At 45.8% G+C, this 13,730-nt stretch overlaps 1 protein-coding gene across 1 annotated transcript in view; it reads right to left on the bottom strand.

Moving 5' to 3' along the window:
- The window catches only part of RPS6KA1 (ribosomal protein S6 kinase A1), a 95,812-nt gene that overhangs the window by 20,328 nt on the left and 61,754 nt on the right, over nt 1-13,730 (bottom strand). Inside the window, exons 7-13 of the mRNA XM_056845789.1 lie at nt 13,166-13,245; nt 9,560-9,666; nt 8,800-8,837; nt 8,521-8,663; nt 3,337-3,407; nt 2,117-2,205; nt 993-1,057 (exon numbers count right to left, since the gene is read on the bottom strand). Of these exons, the coding sequence (XP_056701767.1) occupies nt 993-1,057; nt 2,117-2,205; nt 3,337-3,407; nt 8,521-8,663; nt 8,800-8,837; nt 9,560-9,666; nt 13,166-13,245 (593 nt within the window). The remainder of the gene's footprint in view (nt 1-992; nt 1,058-2,116; nt 2,206-3,336; nt 3,408-8,520; nt 8,664-8,799; nt 8,838-9,559; nt 9,667-13,165; nt 13,246-13,730) is intronic.

Raw genomic sequence — 13,730 nt, 5'->3', positions numbered from 1 at the left:
ACTGACTGATGACGCGTGATCCGCCTTGTGTCGCTGTGAGAAAGGCAGAAGATAAATAACGTTGGCTTTATTTATTTATTTTCAAGTGTGCTAAAATCCTTTCCGAGTGTATTTGATTGGGACTGCCTTATTTCCCCTTTTGCATTAGGTCAGATTTGTCAGAAGGGCCACAGTTCAGATTTTTGTTTTAATACCAATCCATTACTGAGGGTGAATTCCTTGATTTTCCTACGGCAGCAGGGGCACATCTTTGCTACAGTCACAGCTGTAACCAGCTCTATGTCCTTAGATCCAACAGGATCCTTCAAAATTCCTAAGAGAAGCAACTGAGGTTCCCTTGATAACTCAAATCTGTGATGTCATTAGTAACTGTTTGCAAAAGAGTCCAGTTGACAGGCATCATATGAAAAAAGGCGGCATGGCGTAGTGGTTTGGAGCGGTGGACTCTGATCTGGAGAACCAGGTTTGATTCCCCACTCCTCCACAAGAGTGGCGGAGGCTAATCTGATGAACTGGATTTGTTTCCCCACTCCTACACATGAAGCCAGCTGGGTGACCTTGGGCTGGTCACAGCTTTCTCAGCCCCACCTATCTCACAGGGTGTCTGGTTGTGGGGAGGGACAGTGATTGTAAGCCGGTTTGATTCTTCCTTAAGTGATAGAGAAAGCTGGCATGTAAAAACCAACTCTTCCTCTTTTTTCTGCATATCCACATTCATAGCTTAACCGTCTGCATTACATAAGTCATCAATATGCTTGCGTCTTGAAGGAGTTACGTGTTCAAGGTGTCGAAAAGGGCCCTAATCACCTTGGCCGAAGTTTGGATAAGCTTTTGCATATAAACATAAATTGCATTCTTATCAATATTTCCCCAAATTGCGAGTTATCTGATATGGAAATCAAGGCTATGCTTGTCCTGCGGCCAGCCTCCAACATCAACGGTCAGACCTCCCAGGGCTAAAATGCTAAGCGGAGTCAAAAGCCACTACTCACATTCCAGTCAATGGTGGAATAAAACGGGTGACGCTTGATCTCTTCCACGCCATCAGGACCCGAACCTGCAACATAAGCATGCAATTCTAGAACAGATGTAAATACACAACAGCGCGCTCGGGGCTGCGTCTTCTGGGCAGAGACACACAAATGAAACACAGCAAATTCTGGAAGAGGATTGCTGAATTCAGCACGGGGAAAATCCTAGCTCTCATTTAAAAAAAAAACAGACGCATGAAAAGGCTTCTAGGCTTTATGGATCATGGCACAGTTCTGCTGAGTCTCGTTTCTGCCAGCCAGATGTTTCTGGGAAGCTCACAAGCAGGGCACGAAGGCAACAGGCCTCCAGTGCCCTGTGCCAACTAGCAGCCGGCGCTCAAAGGCTCTTTACGGGAAAAAGGAGAAGAGTTGGTTTTTACATGCCGACTTTCTCTACCACTTAAGGGAGACTCAAACCGGATTACAATCACCTTCCCTTCCCCTCCCCACAACCGACACCCTGCAAGGTGAGTGGGGCTGAGAGTGTGACTAGCCCAAGGTCACCCAGCTGGCGTCATGTGTAGGAGTGGGGAAACAAATCCAGTTCACCAGATTAGCCTCCGCCGCTCATGTGGCGGCATGGGGGATCAAACCCGGTCCTCCAGATTAGAGTCCACCGCTCCAAACCACCACTCTTAGCCACTGCACCATGCTGGCTCTTCGCAATGATGTGAAGCACTTTCACATTATCTTCTACCTGATTCTTTTAACTAGGGATGCTGGGAACTGAGGCTGGGACCTACTGCACACAAAAAAGATGCTCTGCCAGTAAGCCAGACCCAGACACCGGCCAACCTCAAATCTACTTGGCTTCACCAAGGCAGCTACGCAACATCCCTTCAAGCCATGCCAAGGGACCTTTACTTAGCTACATGCTAAAGCATGAACTGCTAGTGTTCTTCTGCATGTGCGTGAACACACACACACAAAATTTCCTGGGTGCTACCAATTTTAAATATTACTTTTGTCAGAGCTATGTCACGCTGGGAGGCCTTGCAGAAAGCCTCCAACTTCACATCTGCTAAAAGTTATCAGTGCTGCGGCTCTTAGAGGAGCCTGGGTGCAAAGACTCCAGGGCATCTTACCTAACCTGTTGGCTGGGTTCCTCTTGAAAAGCGCTCGCAGGAGACTCTGTGCTTCGGAACTCAGAAACTGGGGCATGCCCAGCTTTGCTCTAGAAGAAAGGCAGGCCAAAAAAAAAAAAAAGGTTTGCGCAACCAGCTGTGAGGGAGGGAGGAAGACACACACACACACAAGCAAGAGACAGTGCCATTTCCATCTTCCTGGCACCCAGCCTCGTCGCAGTGCCCTGCCAAGGAAAGCATGCTGTGTGGCACTTAAACAGCACAAAACTAGGCCTGTTATAACAGTAAAGGGGCTTTGAACAGCGGGCTGTCACTGACTGATCCGTGCTGCTAACAGTGGTGCTTTTCCTTGGCGCACAGTCGCTTCCTGCGAGGCAAGAGGCTCTTCCACCTGCTGACTCGGATGCTAAGCTCTTTGGCAGCCATGTTCCAGGAGGCCTGGGGCTGGATCCCACAACGCCGTTGTGCCCAACTTCCTCCAGGGCAAGAAGCTTTCCCCTGTCTCCAGAGGATCCGAACAGTTTATCATTCAGATCAGCAATGGGCAGACTCCTGACGACACCCTCCACATAGTCACGCTATCTGTGCTCCCCCAATTGCCTGCCCCGGCTGAATAAGAATATGGGGGAACCATGTACGTGTTGAGGTTTGGATGAGGTTTTGGCTCTTCACCTCCCACGCCCTTTTTTCAAAGCAAAAAGAGAGAAAGGAGCCCTCTGGCAGATCTAGCTACTGATCAGCAACTGACAGGGCTATCCTGAGCAGAGTTATACCCTTCGAAGCCCATGGACTTCAATTATTTAGAAGGGTGTAACTCTATTTAGGATGGAACTGTGAAACAAGGCACACTCTCCAGGTTGCCTGAACATAAAGAACATAAGAAAAGCCATGCTGGATCAGACCAAGGCCCATCAAGTCCAGCAGTCTGTTCACACAGTGGCCAACCAGGTGCCTCTAGGAAGTCCACAAACAAGACGACTGCAGCAGCATTATCCTGCCTGTGTTCCACAGCACCCAATAGGCATGCTCCTATGATCCTGGAGAGAATAGGTATGCATCATGACTAGTATCCATTTTAACTAGTAGCTATGAATAGCCCTCTCCTCCATGAACATGTCCACTCCCCTCTTAAAGCCTTCCAAGTTGGAATCCATCACCACATCCTGGGGCAGGGAGTTCCACAATTCAACTATGCCAGGCTGCTGGGCAAGTGTTCTTACTTGAGAATGAGCATCATCGTTTCCTTGCGGTCCTTCCCTTGGAATGGCAGGGACCCCGTCAGCATCTCAAACTGGAAACAGCACACAAGAAGTCAAGGTCCATGAATCTGATTATGGGGCCTATTTTTAGTACAGTAGCAGCAGAATTTATTTCATTTATCCTCCTTTCTTGCCGAGACTCAAGGCAGATCGCAGAGTTAAAAATAAACAAGCTACGAACACAGTATGATACATACAACATTGCAATAGAACTGAATTACAAAATTAGAGAACAATGCAATATTCTATTCTGGTTTAACTAGCAACTGGCTTTCTAGAGGAGTGGAATTTACTTTATTGTGATGTCAACCACCTTGAGGATCCTGCTGGGTCAAAAGGCAATATGTAATATCTCAAAAGCCCTGAACCTGGATGGCCCAAACTAAATCTCATCAGATCTAGGAAGCTAAGCAGGGTTGGCTAAGTATTTGGATGGGAGACCACTAAGAAATTTCAGAGTTGCTACACAGAGGAAGGCAATGGCAAACCACCTCTGTTAATCTCTTGCCTTGAAACCCCTACTGTAGGTCAGTTGCGACTTGACGGCACTTTACACACACACACACACACACACCCCCTAAAAGATTTACCCCAATAACCTTTCTCCAGTAAGTAATAAAGAAATATGCAGCCCTGTGACTCAGTGGCTCAGTCCAGATACCCTGTCAAACTGTGGTTAAGGAAGATTTAACTGTGGTTTGGTGGGATGCCTGAATTGGCAAGTCAAGATTTATTATGTGGAAATAAATCAGACTGGCCAGGCCACACACCTAGGTCTGGTTAAACCTTTGATCAAGCTGTTTTGAAAAGTTTGGTCAAAAAAGAATTATCGGTAAGAAGTCAGAAAGAGATGTTGCAAAGTTATAAAGCGAAATGCATAGTTCCAGGGAAATCACAAACACTGTGTCAGGTAGGTAGCTCTGTTAGTCTGTAGTAAAAGGTAAAGGCAGTCTCCTGTGCAAGCACAGGGTCATGCCTGACCCATGGGGTGACGTCACATCCCTACGTTTACTAGGCAGATTATGTTTACGGGGTGGTTTGCCACTGCCTTCCCCCAGTCGTTTACACTCTACCCCCAGCAAGCTGGGTACTCAATTTACTGACCTTGGAAGGATGGAAGGCTGAGTCAACCTTGAGCCGACTACATGAAATGGACTTCCGTGGGGATCGAACTCAGGTCATGAGCAGAGCTTCTGGCTGCAGTACTGCAGCTTACCACTCTACACTACTCTTGGTCTGTAGTAGTAGTCTGAGCTTTGACTCATACCTAGTACCCCGGAAAATTCTGTTGGTTTTTAATGTGCTGCTAGATTCAAATTTTATTTTACTACTAGTCTGTAGTAGTAAAATAAAATTTGAATCTAGCAGCATATTAAAGACCAACAGAATTTTCCAGGGTACAAGCTATGAGTCAAAGCTCCTTCACCAGATACACTAGTTTGATTTCCCCTCCACCCTTTTTTGTATGGAATATGAATATTGCTAGATTTTTCAGAATCCATCTAGCTAACTATTGTCCATTTAGTTCGGCCTTATAAGTCTTCCAAAGAATCCCAGCTTGAAAAGAGAATGGCTACATAAAGTGGTAGAACTAGCAAGTTTGACCAGCTGATCTGTGACAGCCAATCATATGCTCTGCCGACTGTCGAGAACTAAGAATTTTTAGTTTCAGTTGCTTAAACCAATTTAACTATATTAGGAAAACGTCAAGGCAGATGCCTTTGAAATACTGAAAGTCAGAACTTGCAACTGAATGAAGAGAAGCTATCACTTACTGCTGGAAAATCCATCCAGCTTCATGTTTTTCATTCCTTATTATAGTAACTGACCAAAGTTTCACTCTTGTGTGTGTGTGTGTGTGTTAAGTGCCGTCAAGTCACTTCCAACTCATGGCGACCCTAAGTACCAATGTCCTCCAAAACTTATCTTATCTTTAATAGCCTTGTTCATGTCTTGCAAACTGAGGGCCGTGGCTTCCTTTATAGAGGCAAATTGAGGGCTGTGGCTTCCTTTATAGAGTCCATCCATCTCTTGTTCGGTCTTCCTCTTTTCCTGCTGCCTTCAACTTTTCCTAGCATGACTGTCTCTTCCAGTGACTCTTGTCTTCTCATAATGTGTCCAAAGTACGACAGCCTCAGTTTAGTCATTTTAGCTTCCAGGGTCAGTTCAGGCTTGATTTGATCTATAACCTACTGATTTGGTTTTTTGGCAGTCTGCAGTATCCGTAACACTCTCCTCCAACACCACATTTCAAAGGAATCTACTTTCTTCCTGTCAGCTTTCTTCAATGTCCAGCTTTCACACCCATACATAGTAATAGGGAATACGATGGCATTAATTAACTTGATCTTGGTGGCCAAGATTAAACTTGTTCCCATTGATAATACTTTTAGATGACGGGAGCCTGACCTTAAATCTCCCTGCCAGGAACTAGTCTATGTAGGCTTAGGAGTCTCAGCCAGTGGTGTTCTCTCCCTAATACAGAAGCCAGGTGATCTCAAGTCAAACTTTCAACCCAGCATAAACCTGTGTGTTGACTTATCTAAGCAGCAGGTTCGTTTTTTGGACACCACTGTGGGATGGATTACTATCATCCTGTACCACAACCTACTGGCTGCTACACATATTCACGTGCTTTCAGTCCTTGGGGCAGAAGGGGCTCCAGAAGAGCCCTAGAGGATGCAGTAGGGGAATTACAGCACAGTATAGACACTGAGATGGTAGGGAATACCTGGCTACTCTTAATGAATTCAAGTCTCCAGGGCCGGATGAACTGCATCCAAGGGTCTTAAAAGAACTGGCTGAAGTGATCTCAGAACCACTGGCAATAATCTTTGAGAATTCCTGGAGAACAGGAGAAATTCCAGCAGACTGGAAGAGGGCAAATGTGGTCCCCATTTTTAAAAAGGGGGGAAAAGAAATCCCAAACAATTATCGCCCAGTCAGCTTGACATCAATACCAGGTAAGATACTAGAGCAGATAATTAAACAGACGGTCTGTAAGAAAGAAATGCCGTGATCACTGACAGTCAACATGGGTTTCTCAAAAACAGGTCATGTCAAACTAATCTCATATCTTTTTTTTTTGATAGAGTGACAAGTATGGTAGATGGAATGCTGTAGATGTAGTATACCTTGATTTCAGTAAAGCCTTTGATAAAGTCAGCCATGATCTTCTTGAAGCAAAGCTAGTAAAATGTGGGCTGGACACTGCTACTGTCAGGTGGATTGGTAATTGGTTGACCAACCAAACCCAAAGGGTGCTCATTAACGGCACAACTTCATCCTGGAGAGGAGTGACCAGTGGGGTGCCACAGGGGTCTGTCCTGGGACCGGTGCTATTTAATATTTTTATAAATGACTTGGATGATGGAATAGAGGACATGATAATTAAATCTGCAGATGACACCAAGCTGGGAGGGATAGTTAATACCCCAGAGGACAGGGTCAAAGTTTAGAATGACCTTGATAGACTGGAGAGCCGGGCCATAAACAATAAAATGGATTTCAATAGGGAGAAGTGTAAGGTACTTACCTAGGCAGAAACAACATAAGGCACAGGTACAGGATAGGAGATAGTTGGCTTGACAACAGTACATGTGAAAGAGATCTGGGAGTCTTAGTGGACCACAAACTGAATATGAGTCAACAGTGTGATATGGTGGCTAAGAAGGCCAATGCAATTCTGGGCTGCATCAAAAGGAGTATTGTGTCTAGATCAAGGGAAGTAATACTACCACTGTATTCTGCATTGGTCAGACCTCACTTGGAATACTGTGTCCAGTTTTGGGCTCCACAATTTAAGAAGGATGTTGACAAGCTGGAGCGTGTCCAGAGGAGAGCGACCAGAATGGTCAAAGGTCTGGAATCTATGCCCTATGAGGAGAGACTTAAGGAGCTGGGTTTGTTTAGTCTGGAGAAGGGATGGTTAAGGGGAGACATGATAGCCATGTTTAAATATTTGAAGGGATGCCATGTTAATGAGGGAACTAGCTTGTTTTCGGTTGCTTCAGAGACTAGGACACGGAGTAATGGATTTAAACTAACAGAAAAGCGATTCCACCTAAACATTAGGAAGAACTTTCTGACGGTAAGGGCAGTTCGATGGTGGAATGCCCTGCCTCAGGGGGGTGGGGTGGGGGGGTGGAGTCCTCGTCTTTGGAGGTCTTTAAGCAGAGGTTGGATGGCCATCTCTCAGGAGTGCTTTGATTGTAGGATCCTGCATGGCAGAGGGTTGGACTGGATGGCCCTTGTGGTCTCTTCCAACCTTGTGTGATTTTGTGATTTTTGTGAAACAGCTGCCTCCTCTGTAGTATGATGCTTGGCTTGCAACCTCCAAACATTGTGCAATTGGCCTGCCATTTTGTAGCTGACTATGCCTCAGCAATTGAAATTGAAATTGTTCAAGGCTTTCTATTCCTTGGCTCCATCATCAACCAAAAGGGAGACTGCAGCCAAGAAATCAGAAGGAGACTGAGACTGGAAAGAGAAGCCAAGATGGAGCTAGAAACGATTCTTAAGTGTAAGGATGTGTCACTGGCCACTAAGTAATCCATGCCATCATGTTCCCTATTACTATGTATCGGTGTGAAAGCTGGACAATGAAGAAAGTAGATTCCTCTGAAATGTGGTGTTGGAGGAGTGTTACGGATTCCGTGGACTGCCAAAAAAAGAAACTAGTGGGTTATAGATCAAATCAAGCCTGAACTGACCCTAGAAGCTAAAATGACTAAACTGAGGGTGTCATACTTTGGTCACATTATAAGACAAGAGTCACTGGAAAAGACAGTCATGCTAGGAAAAGTTGAGGGTAGCCGGAAAAGAGGAAGACCGAACAAGAGATGGATTGACTCTATAAAGGAAGCTACGGCCCTCAATTCACAAGATCTGAGCAAGGCTGTTAAGGATAGGACGTTTTGGAGGACAATCATTTATAGGGTCACCATGAGTCTGAGGCGACTTGACGGCACTTAACACACACACGCTCACTGTCACTAGAATTGTTTTGTAAGGGCACAGATAGGACATTAACTGGAATGACCACAAGGTGGCAGCACTGATTCAGGTAACACCCGTCCTTCTCAACATTTGCAGGTAGCTTTCATCAGAAGCAGAGTTTTGGCACGCACTAGCCAGTGACCATACCATCAAGACCCCATACGACCACCAATCAGCGCTCTGGGTGTGGCCCTGACGATTCACCACTTCTGGCGCCATGTACTCCACTGTCCCACAGAAAGAATAGGCCTTCTTCTCACGGTCGATGGCTTCTTTGCTCAAACCAAAATCTACAAGTGGGATATGGGGTTGAAGGGGCCGGGCAGAAGAGAGAGGGCAAATCATTATGCAGCAGTTTAAAGAACAACAGCGCAAGGCAACAGAGGGAAGTCTCTAGAGGAGTGTAATCTGTAGGAGACACCGTACCTGTGAGCTTGATGTGCCCTTCATCATCTAGGAGGATGCTATGAGGAAGAGACAGTAAATGTGAAGGCACAGAAGTTGGTTTCTTTGTACACCTCACAATGCCCGACTATGCGCCTGCGACGCGGAAGTCCCCGACTCTGTGGAACCTATCCTATTGGACTGCCCATTCCACAGCAGACCTCGCCATTTAATGCTCAGCCATCTGCCAGATCCTCGGCGTATAAGATCAAAAAGAGATATGACTTGCTTCCTTTTAACAGATCAGGATAGCAACCTCACTGCTCCAGTAGTCTCCTTTTTAGCTACAGCCCTCTCTGAGAGAATCCCCAAAGATCATCTGGTTCAAGAGAGCTCAGGTATTATATAAACTGTAATTTTAATCGATAAATTATTATTACTAATGAATCATAAGAATGATTTTAACCTATCTTCGCCGGCTGTTCGGAGTGTTTTATTACTTCAAGATGCCAATAAAGGTATTGTATTGTAAAAGGTATAGAAGTCTCTAGGATAGATGCTAACAGATTAGGATGGCCAAACTCTGGGCTGGGAGCTAAAGTTCAAGTGCCTTCCTCAGGCCGCACTCAAACACCCCGATTGCACTCCAATTTTGCTCAGTCAAATCCTTGGTTAGTTGTGACATCTGAAAGCTGAAAACACACATTTCAGCCCCCTCTTTGAGTGGTGTATCCAGGAAAGTCTGCAGACCCCACCAAGCCCCCTAAGACACTTAGTGGAAACCTGAAAACTCTTTTCATACTTCTCTGGTTTAAGGTCTCTGTAGACAATGCCCAGGCGATGCAAGTGACCGAGGCCCAGCGCCAGCTCTGCAAGGTAGAATTTCACGTCTTCTTCCGTGAACATTACCTGGGAGGAAAAGAGACATCAGCGAGGCGGGGGGTCACACAATCCTAAAAATAAGAGCAAGGGAGTTTTTGCAAAGGTTGTGTTCATCCTACGCTCCTGCAACTACACTGAATGAGGAATCTGATAACCCATATGGAAATCTGCATCGCAAGAATCGTTGCTCAATTTTTGGTTGTTGGAAAAGCAAGTTTCCAGACCTCATTGATAGGCAGATGGTGTGCAAATAAGACCTGGTATGTCTTGGTTCAGGAGGCAGACGGGGACCTTTAATCAGAAGCCTTGCCAAGGTTGGTGGTTTGTCTGGATCAGCTGATAAGACACATCTGCATTATTTATTCTGACTGCAGAACCAACATTGAGGCAGGACTGGGGGTGAATACTTCAGTACATCCAGCATCAAGAACTGCTCCCCAGTACAAAGTCAAAAATGCACTCCTTTATTAATATGCTGAGGCTACGTACTCTCCCCCAGCTCCACTACAAGCACATTCTAGAATCTAGTTCATGCATCAGTTTTAAAAGCACACTTAAAATTTGCTACTTGGCAAGCAGGAAGAGCAGATTTGGAACCCTGGTTAGAGCAATTTCTCGCACTGCCAATCCCACCGACATCCCATGCCTCCTCGTTAGCAGAGCGGTTTTCTCTTACCCCACTGGGGCCTCTTCTTCCCCCACTTCTTGCGCTCCCCCCGCCAAGCCACTCAGTTATATTGCTCAACCTATGAAGCTACATCACCTTAATGTACTTCCTTAATCTGTGGAAACGTAAATCTGGGTGATTCCTAATTTTGTTGGCCTCGGTTGTAAACGTCTACTCTGTATGGTCAGTTTCCGCTTTACCTGGCATACTAGCCGCAAATAAAATTTATGTATTTATTTATATTGCTCAACCGGTTATGGTGAAATAGCACAGAGAAGAACGATCAAGTCCCTGTTTTACAGTCACTTTGCTCTGCTTGACAGAATGAGAAAGATGGCATGGTTTATTAACTATATATCTCAATTCTGTGATATGCTTTGGGAGCCAGTTCTGACTGAAAAGGAGGGCTAAACACAACTCAAAATGGCTGCTGCAGGAGGCGGATGCAGCCACAAAATGGCTGCCACAGGAAGCAGACGCAACCACACAGGAGAAGGCCTAAGTGCAGGGGAGAAGAAGGATAATTCTAAAAATATACTGGGAAAGGGGTGTGAGAGAATAAAACCCAACACTGTGCTGGCAGCGGTCATTGAAACAATGTTATTTTAATCTGCTTAGCAAACTGGATCTCCAGTAGGGTTGCCAGGTCCCTCTTTGCCACCAGCGGGAGGTTTTTGGGGCAGAGCCTGAGGAGGGCGGGGTTTGGGGAGGGGAGAGACTTCAATGCCATAGAGTCCAATTGCCAAAGCGGCCATTTTCTCCAGGGGAACTGATCTCTATCGGCCGGAGATCGGTTGTAATAGCAGGAGATCTTCAGCTAGTACCTGGAGGTTGTTTAAGAACAACAGCATGTGGCTCAAAAATTATAATGAATACAAATTCAAACAGATATGGTACTGAGACCTTCATTCAAATCATACACAAGAAAGAAATATCAATCCAACCAAGGCAATATTCCAATAAGGATTCAACAGGAATTAGAATTCATTCCCAGTTCATAGGAGAATAAAATGTTCCAAGTCCATAAACATGGATTCAAACCGAAATAAGTCAAACCAGACTATCAAGGAAAGTTCCTCCTATGGAGCCAAGCTTCCCCAACGGCAGCCGTCTCTCCGGGGAAGAAGCAAAGAAGGTCCAAATCATAAATCAAAATGACGACACTTCTAGATAAGTGGTTGTTTCGCCTGAATGGCTTCTTCAGTTGTGCTTAATGTCCGTTATCATTGATTCCTTTTGGGGCATGCAGCCTCCCACATAAGATTTTTGACCTGATACGGCTCAAGACCCAAATGGGTTCTTTGTTCCTGCTGAGAGGTTGTGATAGTCTGGTTTGACTTATTTCGGTTTGAATCCATGTTTATGGACTTGGAACATTTTATTCTCCTATGAACTGGGAATGAATTCTAATTCCTGTTGAATCCTTATTGGAATATTGCCTTGGTTGGATTGATATTTCTTTCTTGTGTATGATTTGAATGAAGGTCTCAGTACCATATCTGTTAGGTCTGTTTCAGCATAGGTCTTTTGTTCTCCAAGAAGTACCTGGAGGTTGGCAACCCTAATCTCCAGTGGCCTGTCAGAAGCCCTGTTGGACAAGTGCCCCACCTAGGGTTGCCAACCTCCAGGTATTAACTGGCGATCTCCTGCTATTACAACTGATCTCCAGCTGATAGAGATCAGCTCACCTGGAGAAAATGGCCGCTTTGGCAACTGGACTCTGTGGCATTGAAGTCCCTCCCCTCCCCCAAACCCCGCCCTCCTCAGGCTTTGCCCCAAAAACCTCCCGCCTGGCAACCCTAGCCCCACCTGACCCCATCCACTTTCTACAAACACTTAGTCGGTGCCAGGAAAAGTGCTTGCAGGTGCCATGGTGCCCAAGGGTGACACGCTGGGGACCCCTGTCCTCGCCCCACCCCATTACTCTCTCTCTTTTTTCTCTCCCACTCCCCAATACTTTCTTTGTCCCCACAATGCTGCTGGGACCACTGCAGCTCCCGGCCTCCCCGCCACCTGAAGGGCGACGGTGCTGGGACTGCCGTAGTGCCCGGTGGCCTCAAACATGGCTGCTGGGCCCAGAGAGCATCTCTGCTGCTGGCAGTTCAAAACATAAGAGCATTATGTGCACATGCACAGACAATGCTATTTTTTTAAAATCTGGGGAATTTAACACCCCCCCCTTTTTGTGTGTGTTTTTTAGTTTTCATATTTTTCTGCAAGCTTGGGGAGTACTAAGGGGGTTACTCATGAAGCACTCATGGAAATTATATAGATAAGACTAAGAAGCAAGAAGGCACATGAGGAAATGCAGGGAGGGGAGAAGTGACAGAGAAATCTCCCCCTACCACCCCCTCCAAGACTATATAAACCTCTCGGATTTGAGGTCAAGTTTTCCCATCCCCCTATTTTTCCCTTCTCTTCGGCCAAAAGTTAACATCTCAACTTTCTCCGCTTCCCAGAATACGCCCAGAATCAAGGGTTTTTCCCCACCTCTTCTCGTTAATTTACCACGTTATATTTTCCTACATACTTGGGTAGTGTGAGATATGTGTGTAAGGTGCCTTCAAGTCGCAGCCGACTTATGGCGACCCCTTTTGGGGTTTTCATGGCAAGAGACTAACAGAGGTGGTTTGCCAGTGCCTTCCTCTGCACAGCAGCCCTGGTATTCCTTGGTGGTCTCCCATCCCAATACTAACCAGGGCCAACCCTGCTTAGCTTCTGAGATCTGATGAGATCAGGCTAGCCTGGGCCATCCAGGTCAGGGCAGTGTGAGATATAGCACAGTTTTAATTTGGGGGTTTGTGCAGTTTTCCCTGAAGAGGCGGCATAATAATTCTCTAAATAATAAATAAGACTCACCTCTTTGGAAAGGCGCATGAAGAGGTCTCCCCCTCGGAGGAAGTCGAGAATGAGGTAGAGTTTCCCCTCTGTTTGGAATGCTGGAAGGCAAGAGACAGAGGAATTCACATCACCCATTTTTCTGAATAGAAGGATGCAGCCAGCCAGGCCTGCATGGCTTCGAGGTTTTCAAGAGCAATGCATGTGCAAATATTCCATTGTTTGGCCACCTCCACCTCCCTTACAACTCAAGTGTTATCGAGTACTTCCCACCCCCCTTAGACAGGATCTCATTTGAACTATGGCCAAGATCCTATAAAGAAGCCCTGCTTGATATTTGATGAAAGAACTGCTTAACTGGAATGGGTGGGTGGGTGAAGATGAATTAGCTCCAAAGTAATGTAGAGGCACTGTGCAATGAAAGATCACATATTTCTGAAACCAGCTCATTTTTTTAAAGCTGTAGTTACCAGGGGGCTAGCATAATGTCTGCACAGGACAAGTACGTACAGCTTTCACCCACGAGTTTGGGACTTAGCAGGGCAAATCTGGACACTTTATAAACATGTGAAATACGTGTACACTG

The sequence above is a fragment of the Euleptes europaea genome, chromosome 3 (assembly GCF_029931775.1).
Source record: "Euleptes europaea isolate rEulEur1 chromosome 3, rEulEur1.hap1, whole genome shotgun sequence".
NCBI lineage: Eukaryota > Metazoa > Chordata > Lepidosauria > Squamata > Sphaerodactylidae > Euleptes > Euleptes europaea.
The sequence above is the reverse complement of the archived record's forward strand: the minus strand, read 5'-3'. Positions and strand labels throughout refer to the sequence as shown.